This window comes from Hyalella azteca, unplaced genomic scaffold (genome assembly GCF_000764305.2).
Source record: "Hyalella azteca isolate HAZT.00-mixed unplaced genomic scaffold, Hazt_2.0.2 contig2030, whole genome shotgun sequence".
In the NCBI taxonomy this organism is placed as follows: Eukaryota; Metazoa; Arthropoda; class Malacostraca; order Amphipoda; family Hyalellidae; genus Hyalella; species Hyalella azteca.
In genome coordinates this window covers 155809-177712 of record NW_025932318.1, presented here as the reverse complement: position 1 = coordinate 177712, position 21904 = coordinate 155809, and the positions used below count along the sequence as shown (strand labels likewise).

The 21904-nt window shown below is 37.4% G+C and overlaps 1 protein-coding gene across 1 annotated transcript in view; it reads left to right on the top strand.

Annotated features, from left to right (window-relative positions):
- Positions 1-21904, top strand: part of LOC108664515 (neuron navigator 2) — a 68717-nt gene that overhangs the window by 9360 nt on the left and 37453 nt on the right. Inside the window, exons 4-8 of the mRNA XM_047884929.1 lie at positions 11140-11235; positions 13013-13928; positions 14277-14412; positions 16099-16314; positions 16654-16858. Coding sequence (XP_047740885.1) covers positions 11140-11235; positions 13013-13928; positions 14277-14412; positions 16099-16314; positions 16654-16858 — 1569 coding nt within the window. The remainder of the gene's footprint in view (positions 1-11139; positions 11236-13012; positions 13929-14276; positions 14413-16098; positions 16315-16653; positions 16859-21904) is intronic.

The window sequence follows — 21904 nt, the reverse complement described above, 5'->3', positions numbered from 1 at the left end:
CGCACCGTATTTATATCTTGATATACGCGGAATGTTTATTTGCGTCAGTAAATAATCTCTGCAGAATAATTGCAGCCAAATTTTGTAAATTATGGATGTGTCGATCAAACATTCCTATTATTAATTCAATTTTAATTACCGGCCCAAATGTAAGTGGTTTTTAAAACTAGTACATCATTTGTCTAGTTCACAATGGTTAAATACCTCTGTTTTCATAATCAACTTTAAAAAAAAAAACACTTTTCGACCTTCACGTCAGAACAAAAGTTGAATTCAAGTTATAGAACACGATAATTTCTGAGCACCAATACAAATCATTTGTACCTTAATAAAGGACTTGCGTATCATTTCACTGGAGTTTGGAGATCGGTACAAGCTGCGAGATATGAAGCCTTAATTATGGACAACACGCTTGGGGGATAATTGTGTTCTCCCTCAGGCCTTTCCTTGCGACCGCAACACTGCGGTCAAACAACGGTGCTACGCTCGGGAGCTGCAGTCTGCATTACGGCGTGGCCCTCTATTACGTTTTTATCGAATGCGATTCATAGCGCGTGTCGGCATACTCAGTGTGTTATATGACTGTGAAATTGTACGTTATATTCTAGAAAGAAAATGCGGTTATGCATGATTTTTTACTCCTTATGTTACTCAGGATTTCAATTTACTTCTTTTGTAGAGTGTGGTACAAATTACAAGATCCAAACCTGTCGGTCATCGGTTCGAGCCAAGGTATTTCTGCAAAATTTTAAGGGTTTACTGTGGGTTTCAGAAATGATTGCGGCAGATTGCTCGGTTTTCATGTATTTTTGAACAAGGAATCCATGTTGAGGCCGTTGAATCGTTTCATCTTACTTCAACCCAATCCTGCCAATATCTCTGCTAAATATTCTACTATATTCTTACAGTTGAGCATTTGTATTTTGAAAGTAACTGAAGATGCGAATGAAATTGACGATTCTTGTATGTGCGTACGGAGTGTTGAACATCATTTTCCGATTTTGTATCCCCAGAGATTAAAAACTCATCATTTCATACGTGTTTCTCACTTTGCACTGATTTAGTGGGCGTTATTTTCTCTAATGTCAAGAGTGATGTGCATTCATTTGCGTTTTTATTGATCGGCGAAATTTAATAGCATCTCGACTGTTGAAATTTGTCCAAATTCGTTTTCTCCTGGAGTGGAATGATTTCCACAAGTCAAATGACGATGAAATATCGTTTATTACGAAGTTAGAACAACGTTTAATTGACGTTATTTCAACGTTTTCATTTTGCCTGGTGGGTCGCGGCTGTAGATATCCATGCAGCGCTGTGTGTGAGAGCTGAACGTTAGAAAAACGCCTAATCAACATTATTTCAACGTTTTCATTTTGCCTAGTAAGTCGCGGATGTAGATAGCCATGCAGCGCTGCGTGTGTGAGCTGAGGCTTCGGCTGACTGCACGACTCGAACGTCGCGTTTCATCTTCGGTCCGTCGCTTGACGTCGTCTCTCAGCCATAATTATTGTCATCTCTTGTGCTGCTCTAGCGTTGAAACTTTCACTCAGAATTACTCGGTCGTCATCGCTTATATTTGTTATTAACTGAAATTGATTCTCGTTGAAGATTTTGTTCTTTGTACGAAGGAAATTAATTAAATAATAATAAGTACTAATCCTCTTACTAATTGAAAGAATTTATTAAAAGATTGAGGTATCTCCGTCCTAAATTCGTAGAACATCGTAATTTATTATTTTGGTCGATAAATTTTTAATAATGATGCAAGCTAGAGTCTGGAATTGCATTCATATTTTTAACTAAATAATTTCCTTGTTAATTCTAAGTAATGTTCATGTGGGAAAAACGACGTACATAGATTATCAACTCAGTCATATGTATTACGTCTAAAATTATTCCTCATTAAAACGTTACAAATAATGTCTTCAGAACATAGCAAATTCCCTACAAAAGGAAATTTCTTTCGTAGTCAACAACCGAACAATTTTCCACCTTAGGTTAAGATTTCTCATGTTCGTCCCGGTGACTCTAAATTGAATAAAGAGCTTCGTAAAGCTGAAGGATGCTCAGATTATAGGTGTATCATACCCGAGCGATAGAATTTCTTCCGAGAAATTACATAGGGATTGTTTTTATGAGACGACTGCATCGCAGATCTCTTATGATTATCTGAAGAAAGCCTTTCATTAACGTGAGTTCGTTGGTGAATCATGCACTTAATAGGTCCTTCCCTGTCTTTTCTTGAATGGTCTTCGCTCTTAGAAACTCAAAGTAAAAACGTACCTTGACTGCAGTTGTAAATGATCATAGCTGTAATTAACTGATGGAAAGCTTTTCTCACTAATTTGGAACGAATTATATTTATTAGTTAAGGTTATGGTTTTGATTTGAATCATGGTTCACCAAAATTTGTTTTGCACTGAGAGAAATGGTATGGTCTGGATGACCCACTTTGATGAGTCAACCGCGTCCGAATATCGATGCACTTTTTTTGACTCACTTGCCCCATTTGTGGGTTATACTGACCCATTCAATTCCAGGCATGACTCACTTGTGACGTCAAATCCCTTATGACGCCACCCGTAGCATGGATACGTAGTTAGCATCTGGGCGTCAGAGTGATTTAACGCCCCAAGTGAGTCATGCTTGAAATTTATTAGGTCAGTATGACCCACAAATGGGACAAGGGAATCAAAAAAGTGCATCGATTTTCGGACGCGGTTGACTCATCAAAGTGGGTCATCCAGACCCACCCATTTCTCTCAGTGTGTATCTGTTGTATCCTCAGATTTCAGTTGCCATTTTTTCAATGGGAAAAACACCTAGCGTGACAAACTGTTTCAAAAAATATAACTTAGTACTCACTGCAGTGAGTGACAGTGAGCGCAGTTTCTCGTCGTGACTTCATGAAAACGTGAAGTCACGGACAGACGGACGGACAGACAGACGGACATGACGATCACAATAGCTCCTTTTTTCCATAAATGAGAAAATGCGCTAAAAAGTCAATTCTATTTTATCGTTGCTCTGCAGTTTTCAGTCAATTGTTTTGTTAATCTTCTTTTCTCAATATCTTCCGACTCAATTTCATTAGGTTCCGACCATGTGAATATTTTTTTTGGAACATGAACTATTTGTTAAAGAACAAAGAAGATAGCGAATCCTTCCAACGATGCGTTTGCATTAGTGTATATTTGCTCTTGTACTGCACACCAACGTAACAGCAATTATAAATAGCTGGAAAATACTAATAAATATTGATGTTGATCTTGAGTGTCAAGCATTCTTACTAGAAAAAGTAGAAGAAGAAGAAGCACATAAAGAAGAAGCAGATGAAGAAGAAGCAGATAAAGAATAAGCAGATAAAGAAGAAGCAGATAAAGAAGAAGCAGATGAAGAAGAAGAAAGTAGAATACTGGCGATGGCACAAGGACTTGTATATATATTTGCGTATGCGGGCACATTGTCTACCAATGTCGTGCTGTGCTTGACAAATTCCGATCAGTTTATCACTTGTGTAGGAATAGCACTATGATGGATTGACCAACTGGTCCGTGATAGAAGTGAACGGTTAACTGAGTTATCATTTCAAGATTGACTTGATTCACTGATTTTTATTTTGTGATCGACTTCAGTCGATGCCTTTCATCGTCAAATTACACAATTCAATTGGCGACGTAAATCAAAGACCGTTGAAAAATTGTTGGCACAATCTTGTGTATTCTATGCCTTCAAAGTATTTGAAATGTAGAATATATTAACAAAATGTATCGAATAAATATACATTAATTGAAGTCCTTCTACCTTGCTTCTCACGAGCGAATGCTTGCTTGTATAATTAACCTTGAAACCTTCCCTGGAAATTTTTCCTATCGAGGTTCTATCTTAAATATAACAGGCATCACCATTTACCTTAGAACTTTGAAGTTTAGAGTATCAGTATATGGAATAATTACCCTTGCTCACCCATACTCATATTACCCTTCTTCATCTGTTTATTTGCGCTTTTCTCTCTGATCTTTTGGTTTGTTCGCCTGTAACATTGCATTATTTGTTATGCTTTTGATAGCCAATTTAAGAACATTGTGGGGTAGTCTCTTCATATTTTAACTTCAAACTAGAACTTCACTTCACGAGTGGGACATGAGTAGGCCATACGAGTGGGCCATAAGGAGGCCATACGAGTGGGCCATAAGGATGCCATATGAGTGGACCATAAGGAGGCCATACGAGTGGGCCATAAGGAGGCCATACGAGTGGGCCATAAGGAGGCCATATGAGTGGACCATAAGGAGGCCATACGAGAGTGGGCCATGAGTAGGCCATACGAATGGGCCATAAGGAGGCCATACGAATGTGCCATATAGGGGGGTCATATGTGAGTGGGCCATGAAGTAATACGTGTGAGCCATGTATGGAGGATATCCGAGTGGGCCATAAGGAGGCCATACGAGTGTGCCATATGGATGGACGTTCTCGGAGCATTCATTTCCGCGGTGGACCGACGGTCCGCACTCTTATGTACACGTACCGTTGTCGGCCGCAAGTGTAGCTTTTATTTTGTACCGTTACCGTGACTTATTTTGTACCGTTACCGTGACTTATTCTGTACAGTTTCCGTGACTTATTTAGTACCGTTACCATGACTTATATTGTACCGGTACCGTGACTTATTTTGTACCGTTACCGTGACTTATTTTGTACCGTTACCATGACTTATATTGTACCGTTACTGTCACTTATTTTGTACCGTTACCGTGACTTATTTTGTACCGTTACCATGACTTATTTAGTACCGTTAATATCATGACTTATATTGTACCGTTACCGTGACTTATTTTGTACCGTTACCGTGACTTATTTAGTACCGTTACCATTACTTATTTTGTACCGTTACCATGACTTCTTTTGTTCCGTTACCATGACTTATTTTATTCCGTTACCATTACTTATTTTGTACCGTTACCATGACTTATTTCCTATCGTTACCGTGACATATTTTGTACCGTTACCATGACTTATTTTGTTCCGTTACCATGAATTATTGTTATGATCGGAAACGTGACGTTCAGCAGCGATACCGGCGTAGGCCATTCACAAACATCGTGCGAAAAATAATCGTACGTGACAGCACCATCGTTTGTAAAACTCATTCAGAAAGGCGAGGAATCATGAAACCTAATGTTGTAGGTTGTTAGTATTTTATTGTTAAAACCATCAATAAATTGTTCCTCAGAAATAGTGGAAAGTTACGCGGTTCATTCTGAATTCAACGCGATTTTTTTAATTATACCTGAACCAAGGATTGCACTGCAATCAGCATTCCCAGTTACGCCTCATTCCATAAAACAAGCTGGCTTCCGTAATATGTGGACACTAACTTACTCGAACACGTGGTTTAAGCTTGGTTTATGCAATCGTTTTAAATTGCGGTAATTTATCAGGTAGAATTTTACCTTCTCATTCAATTCTTGGTAATGATTTGCACTTTAACCAACGGTAAATTGATTAATTCCTTCTATATACTCTAATAATGTGCTGCCTCTTGTGTTTTCCGGCCGCTTGTAGCGCCCGCCTCACCTGCATGGCTGGCAATAATTAAGAGTTCCTTCAATCGATACTAATGGCAAGTTCCCGGCTTGGGTCGATATGGGCCATGGAATCGATCCCCAGTCGCAGTTTCTTACTTCTCGCTGTTATTGATCCTGGACGTGAGACTCGCCGCTATTGCTTCAGTAACGTCATGAGTCACGTGTGACTCACTGCACTCATTTAAATTGTGTGAAAACTGCTTCAGTAATGTCATGAGTAACGTGTGACTCACTGCACTCATTTAAATTGTGTGAAAACTGCTTCAGTAATGTCATGAGTAACGTGTGACTCACTGCACTCATTTAAATTGTATGAAAACTGCTTCAGTAATGTCATGAGTAACGTGTGACTCACTGCTATTGCTTCAGTAACGTCATGTGAGTCACCCTCACGTGTGACTCACTGCACTCACTCAAATTGTTCGGGAATCCCTGTTTCACTGTCGGCTTTTTGCTGGATTTTGTATCTTACAAGTGAAGAATGATTTTTTTATTGATGCCTTCTGTAAATTCGAAAATGGGAGATGGAGTATCTACCAGTTACCTTTTATGTGAAAAACATTCGAAATTTATTAGGATCCCAAATTTTATTTCGAGGGTCGTCACTGACTCGAATTTTAGGGTCACAGATCCGTCCTTTAATTTTTGCGGTTATATCAGATAATAAAAAAAAGTACTAGCGCTCCTAAAGTTTTTCTGTTCTATACCTACAACCCGAAATAAAGTGCTCGAGAAAGTTAATTTTTTCCCATGTATAAGAAATGAATTTGTTTTATTGATTCTCAATGCATGATACTTTTATCAAAATTCTGTGGAAAAACTTATCTCGATTACGCTAATTTCTGTTAGCTATACGCTCAAACGGCTACGCGCAATTCTTTTCCTTTGATGAAGACATAACTTCTCGCCGATTTCTTTTCCTTTGATGAAGGCATAACTTTTCGCCGATGATCCTCAGGAGATCGCCTGTAGCTAACTACTTATCACGCAGATTATAACCGTTACATTGAACGTTCTATTTCCTGTTGCTAATGTTTATCGTAACGAGCTCACTCTGTGCCAATTACCGTCACACTGCGACGTCTGAATGGCAAAAGCCAATCGCATGACTGATTACGCATGCGCATTGCTTCACCCTGGGCGGTATAACTGTAATTAATTGCCTCGTGAATGTCGTGTGCGTGGATAAGAACACGCGAGAAATTTCACGTATTATGTTTGCGTTGTACTTTTCCTGCATTTTCTACCAATGAAAACGAATTAGCATGTATTCTACATATTGAATGTTGAAATATAGCATATAATTTTCATACAAAATATTAAATGTGATGTAGTTAATGCTTCTTCTCATTGTCAATGTTCAGAGCTATCAACTCATTGCATTGCCAGTTGAAAGCAGCAGTGTTTTTTTTCGCACTCTAACGAATGCCGCTATCGTTCGTAATTTAAATGATAATGATGACTCATCAAAATTTTCATTGTTCACAACGTGATCCAATTATTTACGGTAGCGTTAATATCTCCGAATGTTTTGTTTAGTATTATTCATGTTAACTTGTGACTCAATTCCTTGCGACATTTATTGGACGCGGACCGTTCGATAATTCTCGATAATTTATTTAGGTTCTGAATAAAGAATAAATTGTAGCTCGTGGTTTAAACGAATGAACTAATAATATAATATTTCCGAAGTGATATTAATTTTCATGTTGGAAAACGCACGAACGTGCAACATATCTATGTTTCCTGCGAGTTCCAGCATAGAAAGATGTCTTTGCAATGCCATCATCGACTAGACTAGACTGTCGAAGTTGTAGAAGAATTAAGGCCAGTTTTTTTCTATTAACTGGATTCGACGAAAAAGTTATGTTTGTTAATTTGATAAAATCTGTTAAGTACTGTGGCGTCTCTTTTCTAATATCAGCGTTTCGTGGATTTTCATGTTCCCGTTTGATATCCGTATTAGTGGGATAAGTTACATATTTTGCAAAGTTGCTCCTGATATTTGATTATGCAATTTTTTTTGCTACTGGATTAGTATTGAATTAAGAATATTCAAATTCGCGATCTCAGTTGCACATGCATCGACCGTTACGAAGAATTTGGACGAGCCCAAATTGTTCTGATGATGATGATACCTAAGAAAGGCCATTACAGTTCGGGGTGTGAGCTAAACAATATCGTCAACATTTTTGTGCGTGTTTCTGGAGTTCAGTGTGAAATGTTCCTTATTCTTATGTATTCTACTTTACCCTGATGTTCAGGCTAATTTTTCGATAGATGCCTGATTTCCTGTTGAGAATTGACGAATTATCTTCCAAGATGCTCTTTGTGTTCAATATAGGGAGCGCGGGCCGCTCTCAGCAGCTGGCTATCCGTCCGCGCTGTGTCCGCAGAAGCGGACTTGGGAGCGGCGGAAAAGCCTCATTAGCGGTTTTTTGCTCCGTTTTTTAATCCGCGTTATTTTTTTGTTCGAGCTGCATCGAGGTGCTCTGAACTGCTTCAGGATGCAGTGACTTGCAATTGTTTATTCGCCGTATCGATTTGGCTATGCGCCGCTTTTCGGATCTCGAGGTACACGTAAATTAAATTCACGGAAAAACATCTTTAAATTTTGCATTTAGTTTTGTGTTATTTTGCATTTCATGGAGTAATTGATAAACATGAATATATGAACTTAAACAAATAAGTATATTTGTAGACAAATATCCATTCACCTTGATCGAATATATTATGTTTAATGATTTTATGGCTGTTTAGGATCGATTCAGAGAATCAAGCCCGTTAGTTCCTTTTTGCTTTCAACGTTAAATTAAAATATTGACGCCTTAACTGCCACGCCTCTATTAATACATTTTTACGTATCGTACTCAATGATTGTGGTAGAATGGCTTATATTGTATAAAAAAGTATTGGACTTTTTTCCTTCATATTTCATTTCAGTTGATTTGAAAATTTGGTGCTAAAATCTCCGTAATATGGCCGTGCAATCGTTTTTCTGGGCCATGCATAATTCGAATTATGATATGTCTGTTTTGTATAATAGTAAACCATCATTTAAATTTATACTATTCTCTCCAAATCTGAAACTTGTTTTAAAATAATGGAGATAGAGGAGTCGATTATTATTCCTCGCCTGTCGCTAAATTTACTCGATGGTGGTTCAATTTTAGATATTTTTAGCGCATTTTCTCATTTATGGAAAAAAGGCGCTATTGTGCTCGCCATGTCCGTCTGTCCGTCCGTCCGTCTATCTGTCTGTCTGTGCGTCCGTGACTTCAAGTTTTCGTCGACGAGAAAATGCGTTCTCTGTCACTCGCTGCAGTTATATTTCTATATATTTTTGAGTTATATTTTATATATATATATAAAATAGTTATATATATATATAACTATTTTATTTGAGTATATTTTTTATTATCTCGCGACGGTCTTGGTCGCATCCTGCCTGAGCCGACTCGCATGGTCGTCTCTTAGATCCGCTCGATCCAGGCGTGTCCAAAGTTTCGATCGGCCGGCCCAGATATTGCAAATTTACTCAACTTTACTGTTTTATTCCCATATCTAATTAATTTTTATTCGATAAATGAATGAATTATACTCAGTTCACATTAAAATTGAAATGCGAGTTTCAGTGGACATTTTACGTCAAAATGAACCGGCGCATTCGAAATATTAAAAGCTGAACTTTACATTTTGTATCTTCTCATGACGTACTGCAATAATGTAATAATAAAAAAATCTTTAATAATTACAAATTTTCAGAAGGATCTTTGAAAAATGTTGAACTCATCTTTACTAACCTTTTTTGACCTTCCTCATTTTCAACACCGCTAGCCTGACCTCGCTGACCACGCTCGCAATTAAATTCCAAATAAATATAAACCAGAAGTGATTTTTGATTTTTACACTTAAATTACTCACTGGTCGATTCAAAATACTTTTTATCGATGTTTTGCCTGCATCGCCAAGTTCCTCATGAGGTAGCGTGTGAGTTACGTACAGTATATTATATATGTTCTCTCATTTACTGCAGTTCAATGCGACTTCGTTCCCACGTAAATGTTACGTACATGTTCTCTCATTAACAGCAGTTTAATGCGACGTCGTTCCCACGTAAATGTTACGTACATGTTCTCTCATTAACTGCAGTTTAATGCGACTTCGTTCCCCGTAAATGTTACGTACATTTTCTCTCATTAACAACTGTTTAATGCTACTTCGTCCCAACGTGAGTGCTACGTACATGTTTTCTCATTAACTGCAGTTTAATGCGACTTCGTTCCCCCGTAAACGTTACGTACATGTAATCTCACTAACTGCAGTGCGACTTCGTCCCTACGTACATTTTAATTGCAGCAAACTCTCTCCTTAACTGCAGTTGAATGCGATCTCGTCCACTGCCCCTGGAGTGAATGTTACTTACAATATATTTTAAATTAACTGCAGTTTAATGCGGCCTCGTCGTGACCACCGGAATAAATTTATTTTACAGTATTTTACCTCATTAACTGTAAGTTTAATGTGACCTCGTCCATGATTGCCCCCAGAACAAATTTCGTCGTTGCCCCGTGCCATTCTTTACTCCGACCTTTTATTAGGACCTAATTTCACGATGCCATTTAAAGCCGCCAATTACATCCGAGTTCCTTGAATTGCCGTCTCACGTTTCATCGTCGTTTTGAAGTTTAATTCTCTTCACATTTTATGAGGTTCAGTGTCAGTTCGTGTCGTGCATTTTCTTGCCTACAGAATTTCAATTTGTGAAATGAATTAAATCTTCATTTCGAAATATTCAGCAAAAATAAAATAATGATAAGCCTTAGAATTAATCTTGACTTCCTCCACTTGTTTGTTGCGCTGCATTGCAAATTCGGACAATATGTGAAGAACCAAAAATTCAGTAAAATTTGTATTTTTATAGCGCGAATCTTTTTGTCCCCGAAACGAGAGACATCACATTTAATCTATTAAATATATATTTCCGTAATTTCCGTAAATGTAATTTGCGTCAATATTCCCGTACTTGAGTTCATATCTCGTTGGATGGTTCATTAGTACGTCAAATGTTGACGTTGCTTGATATAAGCGGTAAATTAGCTCTTTGAATGAATTGACTTATTAATTATTCCCCTTAAATTAAATGTTGATTTGGATTAAATTGATGTACGCATTTTACCTTTTCCGAGTTTTTGATGGGTTTTGAAATGATCAATAAGGCCGAAATAATTATTGATTTGCAATTTCTAGAACGTTCTTCAACCACTGATATGGTAAAACTGTCATTTAATTTAGCCCTACAGTCTTAATTTTATTCAGTAAATGTTAATTAAAACGTCATATAACATTAAATTCAAAACGCCCTCCGTCAAATAATCCAAAATGTATCGGCAAAATAACTGTTGAGGTTCCACTCCAAATAATAGTTAATATCATCAATATCACCCGCAAAAAAATTTCCATTGCCTAATGCAATTAATTGTAAATGTTTTCTACAAAAAAAAATTTCATGTTCAAAATCATCCGAATTTTCTAACCTAAATTTCAGTGTCCCAGTGAGCACCCTGAGCAGCAGCAGCAGCAGCGATCAGACTCACGTCTGTGCAGCAGCGCAGCAGCAGCAGCAACAACAGAGAAGCATCAGGTATTATCCGCGGCAGTATTTTATTCTTGCATATTATTTTAGATTTCCCATCAATTTATTTTCGTAAATTGATGTCAAAATCATATCATTATTAAGAGAGAGAATCGTTTCACCAGATTACTTTTTAGCGTATTTTCTCATTTATGAAAAAATAAGCGCTATTGTGCTCGTCCTGTCCGTCCGTCCGTCTGTCCGTGACTTCACGTTTTCATCGACGAGAAAATGCGCTCTCTTTCACTCACTGCAGTGTTCTAAGTTCTATTTTTCATTTTATTTGTTTTTTACTGTTGAAATTTCATTTACCGAAGATTAACTGTTATTCCTGTATATCACTGTGTGTGATTTACTGTTAGGTGAGATTTATTCCAACAAAAGTAGCATCGGGCCTGTGCATAGATATTTTACCTTTCTTTTGGTTCTGGGCATGGTCGTATGGTCTCAAGTTTGTCCATGAAATACGTTCTGAATAATTAATGCAAATCACACATCGTCTGCTAAAGCTTCATGTTTGAATAGAGAACTTGAGAGCACATAAAATCTAAAAAATATTAAGCTTGACCCGCTTCAATTAGTCTCCAACATACAAATGTAAAATGAATAAATCATGTTGTAAATGCATTTATATTAATTCAAAGCAATGATTAAATCGACGATCGTCAAAAGTATATTTGATAAACGGCAGATGGTTTGTATTGGGATCCGCTGATATTATCCAAATCCATATATGTCCATTAGGCTTCGACGTTAGGATTTTTACTAGTCAAACTCAATACCTAGGCCAGTTGTGAATCCCGTCTGGGTGAATTAGTTTCCATTAGCGGCATAACAAGCGAGTTGAATGGACCAAATCTGTACAAACGATAAGAATAAATCATTCAATACATTTACCTTCACCTCTGTGAGTATATGAAGGCTAATTATACATGAAAGCGATCCTTGTATCGTATTCTGAACGCGTTCGCGACCCACTCATGCTTGCCATACCGTGGCGCCCTGCTGCCTCGTTGACGTCAAAACAAGTCACTCAAAGCCTATCAAGTGCCTGGTGTCCTAACCACAACCTTGAACATGTCTGCTTTCTATCTTGTGTAGTTTTATTGCTTGGATACAACAAAGATCTTTGCTTGGGTTTTATTGCTTGGATTGATGCGTAGATGAATATTATACACATCATCATGTTTGGATGCCTGAGTTTGCAAAGATGGAATCATAAATATGTATATTTGCGTGCTTACCATTAGACTAAGCTTAATCTGAAACGTCATGTGTGTTGCTTCTATAAGTCTTGGGTGTCATTAGTTTCATGCACGTACATACCACTGCACTGGGTGGAAAGTGAATCTTATCGCTTGAGAGAACTGAGATTTTCTGTACAAAAAATAAATTTTCACGTTGTTAGAGGCTCTTCAAAAAATTAAGGAACTTCTCATTTTTACTGTTAACCGTTGACTGATTAATGTTAGTGTCTATTTTGGTTTCTGTCTATTCTGTCAATATTCATTCGCTTGTGTTGCTGTTAATATTGGTTCTAATTATTTAATTATTCAATTATGTACACTTTTAGTAACAGGATACATGTATTAGTCTTTTCCCCACCATATTTTAAAATAATAATTAATAGTACCTGAAGAGGCTATATATATTATAACAGATATAAATATATATAAGAAGAGTGAAACTCTCTAATTTAAAAAAATCAGAGTTGAAGTAGCACTTTGATTGAAATATTACATATAATTTTACCTCAAAAATATTCAATTAATTCACTTCTTTGCAGATCACGATTTTCACGGGGCAGTAAAGAGAACAAAGAGTCGCCGCGGTCTAGCAGGCGCAGTGAAGAACGTGACCCTGGCAGAGGCTCTCCTCGTTCTGCCAACAGAAGAGAGCGAGATAAGGACTCGAGAGAACGAGAGAAAGATTCAAGAGATGCCAGAAACACATCTAAGTTAACACTTGACTTACAGAGTTCATCGTCTTCCTTGAAAGAACAATGCCTTGCACCTTTGCAGGAACAGCAATCGAAAATAACCAAAGTTGCAGCGCTTACGCCCGCCGCCAAACACCTTCAGCAGTCTTCCACTTCCTCCTGTCCTAGCGCTTCCAGTATGGTCCAGTCTGGCATTCCTCAGGCTGCTACTCCTGGAAGTCCTTTGGCTCCTGGAACTGGCATACCAAAGCCTACTGCTGCTGTCAAAGGCACCGCAAAGACTACCCCGAGTATCGCACAAACATCCTCCATTAAGGAGAAAAACACACGTGTCCCCGCCACTGGAGTCGCTCAAGCCAAGCCAAGAAACACAACTCAGAGTTCCGCCTCAGTCAACGAGGACAAAATCATGCAGAGTCAGAGCTTCGATACCAAAGACATGAAAGGCTCGCTTACACGGCAAAAACAAATAGTTAGAGGGGATAGTGTGAGTGTCGCAATGGTGAGCCCAATGCCTGCCCGAGATATAATTCTTCCGAATGTTAACGCTTCCATGAACTCAAGTGCTTCCAATGTCAACGGAAATGGCCTCTGCTTTAATAATGGGAACCAAGTAACTGCCAGCGAATCAGCGTCTACGTTAAGTGAGGCTTCACAAAACAGCTGTCATTCAACAAACTCTAATTCGTCTGGGTCATCTGTAATATATAGACCTACCAGCTCTGAGAATGATGATTTCGACCTGAAGATAATAAATAAACATGTAAGAACTCTATTAAAGAAAATAATTTTTATGCCCGTGTTGCTATGTGTTGTATGCTGCTTTTGTATCCTGGGAAATCATTTGCTTTACTTTCCATTATTGTTCCAAGAATAATTACATTCTATTAGATCCCCTATTGGAATGTCGACCTTAAAAGGCTATTATTTCTTTCTAAAATTATCGAGGTTGAACCGATGAAATTGTTTGCCTTTTCATTATGAACCAACAATACCACTACACACTAACTAAATTAATGAAGCATTTCATCTACAAGGAAAATTTACCTAATTTTTTAAAACTTTTATCCGAATAAGACCGCGGGTTTACCTAATTCGTTTTTTTTCTCAGCGAGACGTAGAAATTTTCGAGGGCGACGACGGGGACGACGCAGCGGTGCTAAGCAGCATACAGCCCATGCAGCCGCTGATGCGCCCCACGCAGTACATGCGCGGCATCGCCAGCCTCCACAGCCAGAATAAAATGGGTTCGTTTTGATTGGATATAAGTATTAAAATCACTTGTTTGCTATGGGTTCGTTTTGATTGGATATAAGTATTAAAATCACTTGTTTGCCATGGGTTCGTTTTGATTGGATATAAGTATTAAAATCACTTGTTTGCCATGGGTTCGTTTTGATTGCATATAAGTATTAAAATCATTTGTTTGATATGGGTTCGTTTTGATTAGATATAAGTATTAAAATCACTTGTTTGCTATGGGTTCGTTTTGAATGGATGTAAGTATTAAAATCATTTGTTTGATATGGGTTCGTTTTAATTGGATGTAAGCATTAAAATCACTTGTTGCCATGGGTTCGTTTTGATTGGATATAATTATTAAAATCATTTGTTTGCCAAGGGTTCGTTTTGATTGGATATAAGTATCAAAATCACATGTTTGCTTGAATCGCAAGTTAAGCAGGAATTTTAAAGCAAAGATAATAACACAAAAATTCATCATATCTTTATAAGAGAAAACGTTTCGGAGTCCAGCTCCATCGTCAGTTCATAACACAAAATTCTGTTCAGAAAAAATTCAGTCCTAGAAACACAAATAAATCAATTAGTAAAGTAAAATGCACTGTCAACAGACCGTCATGGGTTCGTTTTGGAATTGGATTACACTGTATTCAACCTATTGTCTACTGATATAATCACCTGTTAACATTGTAATTATGTGGTACGTACTCTGATTTTTTTTTCAAAAATTTGTCTACTGACAGTAACTCTAGTTACTTGACGTTTAGTTGTTGTTATCTGCGACAGTCAATGTTTCAACTGTAAAAGTGTTGTTCAGAATAAAGTCATTGTGCGCGTCACCTGTCAACTCTGCGAGATTACCTTGAGCAGTACTGGTGGTTTTATATTCAGGTTATGATTAGTTAGTTTCTTTAATTTGCTGTAAGAATTTTATGTGGATTTTTATATTCTAACCTGACTGTTGGGTGTTGAGGAATTTTTCGTTTCCTCCCCCTTGTTTTGAAAGATATTTGTGATGTTAATATTCAAAATTTTAACCTTTTTATAAGTGCGAGTATATTCATAAGTTCTAGTAAACTTGTTCTCACTAAAGCAAAAATGAATACTTTTGTTTAGTGAGGGAGAAGGGTAAAAGGACCGTTTTTTATGGTAAAAGATGTCATTTTCATTAGCTTTATGGTTTTATTTTTTAATATATATTAATTGTTGCGGAGAGTTAGTAGCAAATCGAATAATTAGCCGTCCTGTGGCAGTTGGTTCTTTCAGGGAGCGGTTATAGTACCTATACCCGTAGTACCTATACCCGATTATAGTACCTATAACCGTATTATAGTACCTTATTAATTGTAGATTAATCTGGACAGCTTGCTTAACTCTTGCCAGAAGCGGTGAAATGTTTAGTAACCTAATTTCGGCTTGGAGTTGAGGAGCGTGCAATAAATGAAATAAATTTTGATAGCCTGTTCAATACTCGCCTCTAATAAAGAATCGTCCTGACACTTAATTTGTTTATGCTGTATTACATTGTTGTGGTATTTTTTAGTGTGGTATGGTTTTATTCTGTTAAACTGAAAAAAAATAACGGCGACCGGTGTTTTTTTCCACGTGCCGGCCGGCCACTGAAGTACCCGTAAGACCGTTTAACGGTGATTTTTCGGACAAAGTATCTGATCATGACTAACGTGCGGCAGGAATGCAAGAGCCCAACAACACGGTTCCCCAGAAGGGGATGCGTATCTCCCTACATCACCCCAGACGGGGACAAATTGGGGGCTTGGAATCCCCCCAGTCTCCCCATCAGCAGCTGCCTCGCATGCCGACACATCACTCCCCACTAGTGGTTATGAGACAGACTGCCAGAGGCGTAACTAACTACCCAGAGATCGAGGGCTTCGATGTTACCAATGGTGAGGGCAATAAACTATATAGTTCATCTTGGGGTTAATTGACCAATAGCCGGGTTAATAATTGGGATATTTGTGTATTTTGATTTAGTGAAAAATGATGCTAGTGTATCTTGGTGTTAATTAATATTAATATAAGTCCACCATGATTTAATGATATCGATATTAGTGAATCTTAGTATTAACCGATATTGATTAAGTGAATCTTGATATTAGTGGATATTTAACTTATATGCTTCTTGGACAATCAATATATATATTAGATATCATTTGGCGAAAACATCATTCTTTTTAAACTTAATAACACACAAAATGTACTAATTGCTACATTTCTTTGTACAGGCTACATGTCGGACGGAGATGTGTTGCGGCCACTACACGTTACAGGCGGCGCAGGCGAGGCGCCGGCGCCCTGCGACCTGGACGGCTACATGAGCGAGGGCGGCGCGTCGCTCTACGCGCACAAAATCAACCAGCGCTTCAAGGAGGGGATACGACAAGTGCAGGAGAGCATGAGCAAAGTCCAGCAGTACATGCATGACGACAGGTCAGTGATTTCTGCATGTTATTACATTTATTAGCTCGTTTATCCTATACTATATGTTTATCCAGTTTTAGCACGTTGACTCAGATTGATTCATCTTGTATTATTATTTTGTTTTTGGTACTATTTTGAATTATGTACCACTACGTCCTGGAGAAATGGAGAAATACACTTCGTGATTTTACTTCATTCTATTTTTATCCAGCTTTAACATGTTGACTCAGATTGATTCATCTTGTACTATTATTTCATTTTTTGTACTATTTTCAATTATTTACCACTACGTCATGGAGAAATATACTTCGTGGTACGCTTAGGTACTACTTTGGAGTCAACGTGTTGAGGTCTGCGTGTATTAAGCTACTATGTATCATCTTACCCCTGTGCAGTTTTAGGAACTGCCTGCATACGCCTTTGCTAAGCGTTTCATCATAAGCCTTTGCAGTTATAGGAGCTGACTGTTATATCATTTATTAGGACTTTGATTCTACCCTTCTGCTATTACTAGGAAAACTTCTAGAGATCGGTGCATTTCCTTGATGTTTATGGGCCATTCAACACTTGAACGACTATTCTCACTTAAATTTTGGAGCAATATGAACGCAGAGAAGACTGATTTTAACCACAAACATTATATAGCTGCTGTCAATAAATGACTGTCTTTGGCATTTTTAAAGTTAATATGTGATGGAAAGATTTATGTAAAGACATGCATCAAGAGCTGCAGTAAAGGAAGTTTTTTGTTCTTCCAATTCTGGTTATTTTTTATTGCTGTGCTTTTCAACTTTTTCGTTGAGCATTGGTAATTTTTGTGATTTTCTTTGGCTAGTAGACAATTTCAGTGCACGTTTGTTGCCATTTCACTTTACGCTTTGCTTTCAATGTATTAATGGGGAAATAATTCGCAAAATTGGCATATGTTGATTTTTTGTATGACATGTCAGCTTTTCTTATAAATGTGCTCGTGTTTAAATTCTGAAGCGATTTTGGGATAATTTTGTCCCTGAAATGCAAAACCGTAAATTACAATTGTGTTTGCAGTGAAAATGTTGGATGATATATCTTTGAAGATTGTGATCGTCAGTACAAAGTTGGATGATTGTTTGAACACGATCAAAAATCTTAAACTTTGCGTCATGGTTGTCATGATGTTGCTTCTCCGCTATTGTGATCTTTGCCTCTTCTAAACATTATCGCCTTAATTCACGCAAAATACTTACTTTTCTTATTAAATAACCCAAACTCACGATCTCATGTTGGATTTTAATAAGTTTTAAGTGCGATCAATGAAAAAAAAGTAGCTTTACATTGTGCCGATAGCTACCAAATGCCTTCTTAATGTGCTCTCGTCCAACACATGCGCGGTTCGTTGCAAATTCCAGAATTTATATTAAATTTGCGAAAATTCAATATTTTTGGGAAGTTTTATCGTTTATTTCACTTCAATTATGAACTTATCACGTCAATTTAAATTTTCATCGCAGATTAACTGACTTACTGGAGAGTTACCGTTGAAAGCTGGTTTTCTGCAAGTTTTCGTTGTGTATCAAAGAAAATGTATGCGATATTGATTACTCCAGACGAGCACGATGAGTCACGATAAGCCAGAAATCTGTCTTTTATTTCATGGAAAACCTTTTTGTGGCGCGTTTGCATTCCTAATTTTACTTTTTAACAAATCTATCCTAACTGCATAATAATTCAGGTGTCATTTGTGTCATTTAGGTGTCAAACTGTCAATGTCTCCCATTCTTAATAACAAAATTTTCTACTAAACTTGAATGACAGCATCGGTATCTACCTATGTCGGAAAAAGGATAATGTTTCTAATGGTTATCTAATGTATTGGGTCTTATTTGAAACTAAGCATTTATACCAAATGTGTTTTTATTTCTAAAAAAGTTCGTCAACTTCGCCCTTCGTAAGTAACCACCAAACGCCGCCTACGTCCCACCAAGATGCTAAATCTTCGTCACAAGTTATGACACAGGAATCTCTCCAAGAACTATTAAGTGAGTCTATGTCAGCCACGGATAACCATGACGATGGACGTATTCTCAAATTGAACTGCTTGAGTCAATACGATGGGTCTTTGTCGGTTACCGATGTCTTATATTCACAAGAAAGACGCTGTGCGAATTCCAGCGAGTTAAATCAGAGTAACAAAATTACCCAGAATTTCGACAATGTGAAGACTACGAATGAAGGTGGTTCAGTTTTTGATCATATGAGTCATGACATATTGCGCTCGCCTAACTCCCCTAAATCAACTCAAAACCTACGCATTACAAGTTCACCCGCAATGTTCTCCACGGCAATGGACTCTACTAATTACATGTCGCAATCGGAAATTCATTGCTCAATGTCAGAGAAAGGTGACCCGAACGATTGCCCGTCAAGCAAAAATTTAGTCAGATCCGCGCCTGGTATTTTTGACCTCAGAAGCAGTGTTCGTTCCAATTTTCCCATGATTTCCACCCTTTGCAGTTCAAATCCTCCTTCGTCTCTACCACCTACTTTTGATGTCTGTGGAGCGCAAGAATCTCTATCTGAAATGCCTTCATCTTTGTCTGCAATTCAATCCAATTCTATTTTACCGTCTCTGTCGTCTCTGTCATTGTCTGCGCCTGCATCGTCGTATGCACATCCGAAAGGAAATAACGACACATACGACAGCAGCTGCTATGGGAATGTTATCAAGTCAAACGATGTTGAAACTGGAGTGTCTTTTGGAAGTAATTTAGCTGGGGTCAGTTACATCAATGGACAAATTTTTAACAGACCCAATATTTCTAGTCATACCCATGACGATTTGGAGGAGTTGGAAGCTGTGGTTGGAGAGTTGGAGGCAACGATCAAACAAATCTTCGATGAAGGGCGTAAAGACAGCCGAGTTGATGGCCGAAGTCCCCAAAACAAAACTGGAAATTTTGGCAATCATCAACAAGAAACTATCAGAAAAACATCCGTGGAGAAAATTGATGATCATGACTATGATTCTGTGAACGACTCTTCCGAAAATCTTGAGCAAACTTTGGACAAAAACCCTAAAGTTGATTCAACTGGTATCGATAGGAGGAATACCGTCAGTTTTGATTTGAATCGCAGCACTGAAACTGATTTTGCTGCCTCGGTTAAGGCAAGTCGGCGTTCACTGAGGTTTTCAAAGATTGTTGTGCCATCTTTCATTTCTCAATTGCCTGGACCCGCACGTAAACTTGAAAAACCTAGCAGCATCCAGACCGAAACAATAAACTCAACCAAAGTAGGCAAGTCGAAGAGTGGAATTAAAAATTCTACCATCCAAGACAATACTGCTTGCAAAAGGAATGGTTTGATTCAGTTAAAAAATCCACTAAAGAACGCAACAACCGCCGCAAAAAAAGACAATAAGTGTGTAGGGAAGCCATCGACGGGTCAGATTGCCAAAGAACCTCAAAAGAACCCCAAGTTATTGAAGTCGGTTTCGAGAAATTATTCTGGTATTTTGAAGAAAAGTGGCTTCAAAAAGTCTTCGTCTGTTCCTACAAATGTTGCAACGATGAGCTCTGGTCCTGATGACAAACGCCTGTCAATGGAAATTACTTCGGATGCACCGCGTGCCGAGTGAGTCTACTTCCTGGACTGAATGCTGATTTAATTATTAACATCTGCTCTTCAAACTCGGACGATTTTCATACCTCTGAATTTTTAAGGGAATGGATTGTTAACCTCTGGTCTGGGACTTCGGATTTAATGTTTGTTATCTAGTATATATTTCTAACGGGCATGTACGGGTTTATTTGGCTTGTTTTAACATTTGCCTTAATAATCTGATGTAAATTTTCAGCTGGAGTTTTCAGTGGTGGAAATTGGTTTAATCGGAGATACATTCTTAGTTTCATTATTTCACTTCTGGGTAAGGTTTTATAAATCACTGAAACGAAACTCTACATTCTTTGTACATCTTTCTATTGTTTATAAATGGCATGATGTAGAAATTTAACATCGAAAACTATGATATTGTGTAATGCATGTAAACAAATTTATGCAATGGTGTGGTGCATTTTAAGTATGACTAGAGCATGTGCTCATGAACATTGAATACATGAATAAGTTGCTGAGTACATTCCATCAATCAGGTCAACTGTTAAATATTTCTTGTATTATATTGTATATTTGTGATTTACCCGTTATTCAATGGACCTTTAGGAGCTTTTTTTATCAGTATAATATTATATGTTTACGAATTGTACTTTCGGAAAGGTTTGATAGTTATAAGAAAAATTTACATTCAGTCTTTTGAAGTTTTATATGTTAAAAAAAAAATTCATTGAAACACTGCAGGTGGATCGAGACTAGCACGGTTTGTCAGTGCCCCGATAGCTCACACGATAAGCTTTGGATTGAATGCATGAGAGTGCAATAAAATAAAATTCATTTATTTGTCTTTGCAAATAAATTATTTTCTTCGTCGCATCTTAATAGACATTGGATTCAGTCGTTGGACCTCTAATAACTAATATATTTTTTCCGACAACACATTTTCTTTCCAGGGCGCGTAAGTTTAATTTATTTGTTCATGTATTCACATTGAATCTTATTGATATCACATAATATAACGAACACTATCATTCTCATGTGAAGTTATTTTTAATTTTTTTTATTATTTTTCCCAACTGACTTTTTATTCTATTTTATTTTGAAAAAAAATTCATAATATTTATGCTTAATCAGATATATCTACAAATTTATACCATGACAAGTTCAACAACTTTTATAGAAAAAAAAAGTTACCTACAAAGATGAGGTGCTAAGGATTTAAGATTCGTGATTCTTTCTGATGGCAGAAGCGCGCTTTCGATTGAGCTTCGCAAGCAGCAACCGCGCGATTATTCACTCTACATATACGGCAAAATTATTTCGATATCGTCAACTGGCTATAAAAAGTGTAAAGGTTTTTGTCGTCAATTTAACGAACAGTTGTTTTTGAATCCAAAGCTATCATTATGCCTAAGCCATTTTGAAAACAATTCATTTTTTGGCATTACGATATAAATCAATCGGTGT